The following is a 10955-nucleotide window of genomic DNA, read 5'->3' as shown; positions in this document are numbered from 1 at the left end:
TGCATAGACTCCTGCAACTGCATTCAAACAAGTTTACAATGGACATGAGTCACACTTCTCAAAATAACCTCTACAAAAGATACCTCCTGCACTCTTTTCTTCATTTGTTTGTTGCTCCCCACCAACTCCCAATAATAAAAGTAATTGCATAAGATGTCTATGATTTAAATAAAACCACAGATGTGAGAGGTTCTCTGGGACATGCAGGCCCACTGTAGAATAACTGGAAACTATATATATATCTTTAAAGTATATAAAGGAAAGTCTTACCTGTAAACTCACTGCCTAGAAATATGCTGAGTAAAAATTTCAAGTGACTTTTTTTCAAAAACATGTTTTTATATAGATGAATCTGTATTATTTGTTTAAATTCCCCACCATGCCTTTTATCCCAACTTTATGTTAGGAATACTTTGTATATTAGTACAAATTTATTTAAATTGTATTTAAAAATATTAAACACATTAGCATCACATTCAGTGGCTCCATGGAATAGTGTTATATGGATGTACCATAATTTATTTAATCAGTCCCTTATTGCACTTTTAGGTTGATTACAGTTATTTGCTATTACACATAATACCATGATGAACATTCCTGTGCAGGTATTTTTGTCCAAATTTCTGGTTTCTTCCTCAATATGACAGAATTTGAGAGAATTCCTCTCAAAGGGGAGGAATGGAGAAAAATGGTAAAGAATGCCTTCTTAAAGCACTTGAAAATGGCAAACCCAACAAGAAATGGATGGTTTGTTTTATTTTTAAAACCTACAGTCAGTCACGTATAGTATAACTCATCTTTATAATGCCATCTTGGTAGCAATTTCTTTGAAATCAATGCAAACAATACTCACCCAAGCAGGCTGCAGCCCCAACCATCGCATAAAGGCCAGGGGTGATGCAATCTGCTCCTTGACTGCACCAGCTATTGAAGATGGCCCAGTCATGGTGGTAATAAGCCAGCTGTTCCATCCCAACTCCCAAAAGCCGACCTGCTATAGCACCAACAGCCATGCTAGGGATAAAGAGACCAGAAGGAATCTGCAAAGAGAAAGCAACAGATGGTCAGTGAGAAGTGATGTAATTACATGGCTCATGATAAGGACTAGAGGACTGACCCTCTGCAAAGCGAACAGGCCAATGACAATCTAACTATGCACTATGCTAGCAAGTGGCTGCAAAGATCTGTGTAACACTACAGGGACTAGAGGTTCTCTGGGACGTGCAGGCAAGTACAACTGCAAAGATGCTTACCCTGATTCGGGGTCCATCAGGCAAGAGCCTGAACTCTCCAGACCAACACAGAACTGGAGGTAGAAATTAAGCCTTTCCCAAAGAAAAAGGAAAATAGATGGAGTTTCTCATATATGCAGACAATTTACCCAATTTTGAATTCTTATCAACAGCGATTACCCTTTATTGACTATCTACAATGCTCTATGCTGGATGCTCTACAGACTGGATTTTGTGGGTTCTTTATAACTACCCTAAGAGGCGGGTGTTATTATCCTCAATTCACAAAGGATCTAAGGTACAGAGAGGTTAAGAACTCATCCAAGGCCAAGATTTAGTAAATGTTGCTGATGGGGTTTAAATGCAATTCTTCTAATCACTCTCATGTACTGAATCTTTATCCACTGCCCACACAAAAAGGATGGCACATGAGGTTTCAGTTTAACAGTATAAAAGAAAGAATAAATAAGTTTTTTAATGAGGCAGTGACTATGGTTGCATGATTATCCCAAAAAGGAACCCCCATCTGTCTCCTAACTCTTTTTTTTTTAACTCCTAGAATGTAATTGGGGCTCCCCTGGTGGCTCAGTCAGTAAAGAACCCACCTGCAATGCAGGAGACACGGGTTCAATCCCTGGGTCAGGAAGATCCCTAGAGAAGGAAATGGCAGCCCACTCTATTATTCTTGCCTAGGCAATTTCATAGACAGAGCAGCCTGGTGGGCTACAGTCTATGGGGTTGCAAGAGTCAGACATGACTTAGGGACTAAACCACCACCACCAGAATACAATAGTGCATTCTCAAATTTCTGTGCTAAGAGAGGGAAAATGATGACAGGGATAATCCAAACAGCAGATTATTTTAAAACAACTTTGATTCTAGAATATATTTCATTTGGGGTGGGTCTGATGGTCTGCAAATTCACTTCTAAATCAAAGAATGAAGCCATGAGGTGCAAAGTAACTCAAGAAGCACTGCAAATCTGTTCAACATGTTTAGGATGGATATGAATTCAGAGATTACTGTACTCCCTAAACTGCATTGTTGGCCCTTATTTTCTATTTTGAATCTATTTCTCTAGAGAATAGAGGAAATACATTGGTAGTTGAGTGCTAAAGAAAAGAAGGGCTTCCCTGGTGGCTACAGATAAAGAATCTGCCTGAAATGGAGGAGACCCAGGTTCAACCCCTGGGTCAGGAATATCCCCGGGTCTGGAAGATCCCCTGCAGAAGGTAATGGCAATCCACTCCAGTATTGTTGCCTGGACACATAAAAACCAAGGAAGATGAGGAAAATACAAATTTTCCTTCTTGATTTCCTCTGACACATGGAAATTATAACAAGTACTGAAAATAAAAGATACTGCCCTGATGTCAGCTTTTGATAATCTAAATATTAATTCAGGGTCACCTATGCAGTTCTTGATAACTGAACACTGATAACAACTGTAAAAAATACATTTAGCTATATATTGGGTTGAACCATATGAAATTGCTATTTCAGTGGTTAAAATGGTTGGCAACTTCAACCAACTACTTTGCTTTATTGGTAAACTCCAAAGCCACTTTATAAGGGCCAAAAATGTGTTGGTCAGATATTGCTTTGATACAAAATGCACTGGGATAAATACCTCACCATCCTTTTTGAGCAGCAAAATATGTTTTCCACAAAAAAGGAGAAAACATTTCTACTTTAAAAATCTCATCACCAAGGTTTGCATTTGGCCTAAAACTAGGCTTGGACAATTTTAGATAGCCATACAATTGCCTAAGAAGTTATGAGGATATTGAGGATATGTGCAGGTAAAAGGGGCCTTGGGGTGGGGTAGCTGGGTGAAACTGGACATACCCCATGAACTATGAGAATTTTATAGTATCTTGGCTTTGCCCTGAAAACTTAACAGACACACAAATATCCAGGAAGGACCAAAAGAATCTCCTCACCTTCATGCCAAAGGTGAATATAGTGATGACAATTTTCAGTATGAGTGTCAAGGCCAGCTGCCACATTGCACTGTAGACTCCCACGCCAGCTGGTCTGTCGGGCAGCTCACCCGCCTTGCTTGTGTTGAAACGGTTCTCATAATCACAGAGTTTGGAGGAGTCCAGGAGGCCACAGTCATTGAACAGCTCAGAGATGAGCTCACTTGTGCTCACTCGGGTATACTCATTGGGGAAAGCCAGGATGGCAGTGATGGCTGTCACGACAAGAACCTCTACGACAGGATACTTGCCCAACTGGGTTGTCTTCCGCTTCCGACACCAGGCAATGTTGGTGCGGATAAACAGAGCTCCCCACAGACCACCAAATATGCCCAGCAGAATGAAGGGCACAAGCTCAAAGAGATGCCATGGGGTGTGAAACTCCACATAAAATAGAACCAGGCGGCTGTTCCCAAACGGATTGATGGAGCGTAGAGTGAATGCTGCCACTAGAGCAGCGAAAAATGAACGCCACAGTGTTTTGAGGGGAAAGTAGTAGCTGACCTATAGGAGAAAAAGTGAAAAAAAATCAACTCAAGTGAATATGCAGGAACTATTTGGGGAGAAAAAGTGTGCTGTGGCAATTAGAGCTGAGGATGAAAATGGCCTGGAACTCTCTGGTCCCGTGGCAAAGCACTGAAGTTTGGCAGAGCACTTTGGGACACAGACAATGTATACACAGACAATGGCCAGAATTTTGTATACACAGACAATGGCCAGAATTTCTGGCACAAAATCACAAGCGTGGCTCTACAGACAGATAAAAGCAGTTACCTCTTCTAGGCTGAATAATACTCCACCAATAGGTGCCCCAAAGGCTACAGATACACCAGCAGCGGCAGCAGCTGACAAGACCTATGATTCAAAACTCAAAATTAGTGATAGAACAAGGCCACTTTCCCACCTTCAGTCACACTTTAAAAGGAATATTACCAAACGTAAACAACAACAAAAAAAACTTTACCTGCTCTATACCCAGCTTATAAAAAATGAAGTTCAAAATATATTTACTTTGAGAACAAACACTATCTGCTGAATCTTGAACCCATGGTTCACATGCTGGAACACCTAGAGGGCCTTTTCTTTGTAATTAATTTAGGCATGTACTTGATTCCAAATTATGCCCCATACTCCCAATTCCACAACTGATTTATGGTCTATAAGACCTATTCATCACCTAAATGAAATATTTCCAGTTATGTGATTTACATGCCACTTTCTTTACAAAGAAAAGCTTTTAAAATGAGATTTTAAAGATAGCTCTAATGATACAAACTTCAAATAGCGATTGGCTCACAGCTAATCAGGAGCTGCAAATATTCAGACAAGAGGTATTTAGAGTTTCCTGTACTATGTACCCTACTCCACACCTAGTGACCTATGGAAACAGAAATAGGAGGGTGACTTGAAGCAAAGTTGGGGATAGATTTTGAAGGGAACAGTCCTAAGACCTAAGTGTGTCTAGGTGTGGCAAGGAAAAGGGTAAGGAGAGAGAGAAAGAGGAAGAAGCTGTCAGAGAGAAATTAAAAGGGACAAGGAGGTGGGGAAAGAGAGCAAGTGATATTTCAAGAGTACCATCTTTGTATGTAGTAGCCATAGGCATGTGAATGTAAAAGGTGCATGATAAACACACCAACACACCAGAATTAATAGACCGAGAAAGTTAGTTTGTTGGATTCTGGTTTCTGTGGAATGATATATGATGTGTGGTATCAAGGAGCTATTTTTAAAAGGAAGTTGAATAAAACTGACAGTTTTTAAAGGGGAAAAAATGGCTCTTGGCAAATAGGTAGGTTTCTCTGGAAGTGCAGGATGGCCCAGGAAAATGGAGGGTGTTGGCGAAAGTGATCTCTGGTGCTAGCTGGGGAGGACTCTGAAATTCAAGACTAGAATGGCTTTCATCTAAGAAGGATGAGGACAGAGAAAGGGGATTTCAGTAACTTTGTTTAGGAAGAATTATGAGGGAGAAGGAAGAGTTGAACTGGCCAATAAGTTGTGGAGTGCAGTCTATCTATGCCCTGCTTTCTCAAATCTCTTATTTTACGCTCAACCATCTGGCCATTATGACAAGGCCCGAGGACATAAAAGGGTTACTGCTGATGGTGAGAACACCAGGAAAAAATAACTGCAAACTCTAAATAAGCAATAAGAAGTGAATGACATATTCAACTATTCATGTGTTTAGTTAGAAATATATGATATCTGTATGGAAAAACAGCCAAATCAAACTCTTCTTTCATTTTATAAGAACTGTTTGAACAAAAATGCCAATTTTATATTAAATAAAATGAAAGTAATCACCAATCTACAGTTTGAAAGTCACCTCTACTTATGCAAAACCAGCAACAGTCAACACTTCACTCTTGCCAGTTAAAATGTTTTTTTTCATCTCTTTAGCTTCTGTTATACATTATTCCTATCTAACAACTTCACCAATATAAGACTGCCTTTATGTATTTGACAGATAGCTAAACAACCTACTCGTATTTCCTTCTCTCTCTCCTGCTAGCCTACCTCTCCTGCCAGGAACTTTTCCCCTTGAACCATCAAAATGTATTCCATATTGGAAATTTCAACATCTTTGAATTTTCTTCCGAGTCTTATGGGGAATTTTGTTTTCTTTTGCTTTCAGAATAAATCACGAGGTTCTAATTTTGTGAAAAATCCTCTTTAATGAAATAACCTTGGTCTTGACCCATTCCATATGTGATTTCTTTGTAATTCAAGGGAAAAAAAATCAAGAACCATTATTTTCTCAAATTCTTAATTATAGCAGGAAAGAAGTAACCAATGACTTGGAACTTCTTAAAAAAATGGTCTTCCTCCTCAAAATGACATACATTAACAACTGTATAAACATGAGAACAACTATAGAGATACTGCAGTGGGACTAATTTGTAGGGCTGAGATGGAAGGCAGGGAGAGAGAAATCTAATACAGAGAAACAAATACAGTATGCTGTAAGGTAGAAATAAAAGAAAAGCTGGGCATCTGAAACACATGCTGAACTTATATTCTCTTACAGGAATAAACTTCTTTAAAAAGTCTTCCATTATTTCTGCAACTTATTTTGTAACAGAAATCGTACATGCTTGTATAGAATTATATATTATAAAAAGTTAAAGTCTTTACTTCTTCCTCACTAGCATCTACCTCACTTTCCCCCTCACCAGAAGCAGACTCTTTTTTAACAGTTTGGGGTGAAACCACTTCTCAGCCATTTTTTCTAGGAGCAAATATACATACTTTACAAAAACATTAACTGACTTTTACTAAACACGTTATTCTGAGATTGACTTTTGAAAGTTTAATGGTATTTTATAGCCATCATTCCATGTTAGTATACATAGCATTATCTCATTAACAGTTGCATAGGATTCTAGAGTATGGAGAGAATACTGTTTACTCAGTCAGTCCCCCACTGATGGCCATTTGGATTGCTTCAGTTTTTCACTATGTTGACAGATGCTGCACTGCCTATCCCCACACACCTTTGTGCACACAAGGTAGAATGTCTGCAGGATAAATTTCTAGAAACGGGACTTCTTGCATTAACACTGGTAGAATCCCCCAATTCTCATCTCTAAAATTGTACCATTTGTGCTCTCACCAAAAAAAAAAAGAGAGAAAGAGAGAGACTGGTAAGGTCATTTGTTATTACCTCTCTGCGCTTGGCTTCATTCTTCCGGTATTTGTTGAAGCAGTGGCATAGGATGTTCCCACAGCAGCAAGCCACGTGCACTAGGGGGCCCTCTTTGCCCAGGCTCAGGCCAGATGACACTGCCAGTACCAGTGTGATGGTTTTGATCATCAGGGTCCACTTACCCAAATAGCCCCTAATAATGAAACCACTCAAGATAGTTTTTATCTGCAGGTTAAACAACATGGATTGAACATGGAGTAAGTAAGGAAACAAGGCTAAGAAGCAATAAATCTGGTCCTTATTACAGGACCTTTTAAACCTTTTAAACAAGTGCACCTTTTAAACAAGTGACACATAAAAGCTTGAAACAGTGACTCAAGTTTGGGAGGGGACCCAGGATCCCAAGAAAATGAGAAATGTTCTTAAAAGTTTTATGCTCCCTTTTTTTGGGGGGGGGGGCGGGCATGTGATAGCTGGGCAAGGGAGTGCTGTTAAGTATGAGAGTGCATGTGTGTGGAGAAAGGGCAACTGAGAGGGAGGGTGTTTTTCTTACTTTCCCTTACTAGTATAGCCTTGACTCTCTGCCAAAAAATCTGTAGCTATCACTTGATCAGGAAACCGAGAGAGGCAAGGCCATCCAGGTAACCTAAAATCTCAGTGGTTTCAGTCACTGTCAAGTAATCTAAACCAAAAGTCATTAGAAATAGGGTTTTAATCACCCCCCTTCTAGCCCAAATCATGTTGTAAAAAAATGTAGCAAAATAGTTTCATTTCTTCTGCTCTAAAAAAGTTGACAGTACCACTATTTTTTTCAGACCAGAATCCTGCAATCTACCCTAAAAGCTTCTTGGTTAGGGAGTTGGGGAATTCTTCAGGGGGCTGGTTCACCAGGAACCCGTAGGAGGCTAGGAATCAACTCCCTTTAAATGTCTATGTGGCCCAGTGTAGGAGGAAACTTAAGGGAAGATCTAGAAAGGCCCTAGACTGCCTCGGGATCTGATCTCATTTAATATTCAACTGCAGTATATGCTGGAATACATATTAAATGGTTTTAACTAAAAAGGATTATTGTTACCACTTATAAACCATTATAAACCATTTTAGAGACTCACCTCAGGGATTCCAGAGCCACAGGCATAAGGTGCAAACACCTTGACAAGAGATACGGCAAGGAAGGCAAATAGGAGAGCCCAGAGGACGTACATGAAATAATTGACTATGTAGGCAAAGGCTCCCTGGAACAGAGGGAAAAGAAAGAAGCTGGTTTTAGCCTAGACACCCTCAGTGAGGCATGCAGCTCTTAAGTAATGAGTTTTCAGGAGAGGAGGTCAGAAAACAAACAATATTAAATTGCTCAAAATGTTTCTTCCAGACCATCAGCAAAGCAACTACTAAAACACTGTCAGCTCATTTGCTACAGAAAATGAGAGGCTTTTGCTCCACCCAAAGGAAACTGAGGATGGCTTCTAAGAATGGACAAGAATGAAAATGCAAATTCACTTTCCATATGAGTGCTTTGATAGATTTTGTAGTCAAATATATATATACTATGTCAATTTCATTAAAAGTCTTAGCAGTTCTTTCATTGGAATGACAACCTTGGCTACACATTTCAAGTGAAGTTTGGCTCTAGAATTCCATTAAATTCACCTTTGGCTACTACCTACCTTGGTGTCAAATTCTCATAGGCGGTTATAAAATTCTTGGGTGCTTTTCTTAAAATAAGCAATGATATTCTGTAGAGATGACCACATCTTTGAGAGAATTTTGCCACTGTAGTAGCAAAGGTGTAGTCGTTGAGTAGCAACAAGAATATGCAGTAAAACATTTTGGGTTGTGACCATCAGACAAAATCAGTGAGATGTCAGATAGCCCAAAGAATAAAACAGAGATGACTACTTTTTAAAATGGAAATAATATACTTTTCTTATATAAGAATATATATATATATTATTAGATATTATAATGAAGTCTGCCAGAAAAGAAATCTAATTTTGACCATTAGTAAGGATTCACCACCATTAAAAGCCTTGCAAAATAGCGATGCCTTAAAAAAAAAAAATTTTGAACATTGGCATATGATGCTTGGTGATAGAAATATTAGAAGTTGAAACTCACTCAAATTACATGGATCACAAAACTCAGTGGACTTTTGGTATCTTAAAATCTAAAACCCTATCAAAAAAATTCATTGACCTAGACGAGGAGAACCAACACTCAGGTTTTTTTTCTGAGTTATAATTTTGACATAGGCTTCCCATTATTTTAGTCTCTGAGAGGAACAAATGATTGCTCTCTCTTAGCCTTTAGAATATAGCTAGGGAGGAAGAATACTCTACCAGGAGGAAACAAAGAGGAAAGGGGAAGAAAGGAGAAGTGGCTGAAACTGACTAGAGGCAGAGACCAGGAGGCCAAGTTCTTGGGAGCAGAACTCTTTTTAAAACCTAGAACTAACTCTCCCCAGGTAAGGATTTCACTCATTAAAAGGACAGTCAGAGAAAGTTCATTTGAGCAAATCTCCAATTTAAAAGTTACGGTTGGAACACTTAAACACACACATACATAGCCCTAAAGGAGTAGCTTGGGGAAGCCTTGTGGTGATGGAATAACACTTCTACATTTTGATTGTGGTGGTGGCTACACAAATCTATATATGTGCTAAAATTACAGTGAACTGTGCGCATGCACGCACACACACACACACACTCACTCTCTCTCTCTCCTTCCCCCTCTTTCTCTTCTATGCTCATAAAATGGGTGAAAATAAGATCTGCAGGTTGCAACAATGTCACATTCTTTGTTTTGCTAGTGTACTATAAACACTTTGACCACCTGATGTGAAGAGCCAATTCACTGAAAAAGACCCTGACGGTGGGAAAGATTGAAGGCAGGAGAAGGGGATGACAGATGGTTGGATGGCATCACCAACTCAATGGACATGAGTTTGAGCAAACTCTGGGAGATGGTGAAAGACAGGGAAGCTTGGTGTGCTGCAGTCCATGGGTTGCAAAGAGTCGGACATGACTGAGGGACTGAACAACAACAAATACTTAAATGTTAGGGGCTTCCCAGGTAGTGCTAGTGGTTAAGAACCTGCCTGCCAATGCAGGAGACGTAAGAGACATGGGTTTGATCCCTGTGTTGGGAAGATCCCCTGGAGGAGACCATGGCAATCCACTCCAATATTCTTGCCTGCAGAATGTCATGGTCAGGGGAACCTAGCGGACCACAGTCCATAAGGTTGCAAAGAGTCAGTCACAACTGAAGTGACTTAGCACACATGCACACATACTTATGTCATGACTGGGGGTGACTGGGTGAAGGGTATGGGGACCTTCCTGTACCTTGCTTTGCAACTTCCTGGGAATCTATAACTACTTCAAAAACAAAAGAGTTAAATCAAGGGAATCATACACACACACACACACAGACTCATGCTAAATTCCAGGGCTTCTCAAATTTCTCTCCATCTGAGAGGATGGGGGTGGGGTACCCAGACAGGAGCAGAGCTGAAATAGAGATTCTGTTTTATCTTAAACATGGAAATCCTTCATTCCTTTATAACAATTGTTTACATTTAATTTTTGAAAAAAAAATCTCTTCCAAATACTTGGGAAACACTGATACTCTGGGAAGGCACACAGCACATATGCTGAGGTTTCACATACCCTCCGGTATGCTGATCTTAACCCGGTTTGAGAAGCACAAACATAAACCTCTCACACGTATAGTATGCAGTTAATCCTCTAATTGACCTCTTTCACAAGCCAATATGCATAGTCAGATATGTACATAAATACTCTTATTTCTGACATTATTTTCTTATCCTTCTTTTGCCTTGACTGAGTCTGGCGGGGTGGTGTGCCCTTCAAATTGTTTGTGGACCAAAGTAGGTATGAAAATAAATTTTAAAAGTACAAACAGCTATTCCAGTCTTGTCCTTCTCACTTTACTAACACAGTAGATGAGGAGTGACCTGAAATGGCAGCTGTTTTAGAAGTTACCTGTATAGAAGCCAGAGTGGAATTGGGAGTTGAGTTATTTCATGTGCTTTTGTGTTCAGTAGGAGAGATCTAACACACAAATCAAGTAGTAAGA

General features: G+C 39.6%; 1 protein-coding gene across 2 annotated transcripts in view; it reads right to left on the bottom strand.

The window, feature by feature from the left end:
• CLCN5 (chloride voltage-gated channel 5) overlaps positions 1 to 10955 on the bottom strand; it is a 191891-nt gene that overhangs the window by 6510 nt on the left and 174426 nt on the right. For both annotated transcript variants that reach the window (XM_065914958.1, XM_065914959.1), the window contains 5 exons: positions 7970 to 8092; positions 6876 to 7082; positions 3989 to 4069; positions 3176 to 3718; positions 854 to 1040 (listed from right to left, as the gene is read on the bottom strand). In XM_065914958.1, coding sequence (XP_065771030.1) covers positions 854 to 1040; positions 3176 to 3718; positions 3989 to 4069; positions 6876 to 7082; positions 7970 to 8092 — 1141 coding nt within the window. The remainder of the gene's footprint in view (positions 1 to 853; positions 1041 to 3175; positions 3719 to 3988; positions 4070 to 6875; positions 7083 to 7969; positions 8093 to 10955) is intronic.

The sequence above is a fragment of the Muntiacus reevesi genome, chromosome X, assembly GCF_963930625.1.
Source record: "Muntiacus reevesi chromosome X, mMunRee1.1, whole genome shotgun sequence".
Taxonomy (NCBI): domain Eukaryota; kingdom Metazoa; phylum Chordata; class Mammalia; order Artiodactyla; family Cervidae; genus Muntiacus; species Muntiacus reevesi.
Note: the sequence above shows the minus strand (reverse complement) of the source record. Positions and strands in the feature narration are given on the sequence as shown.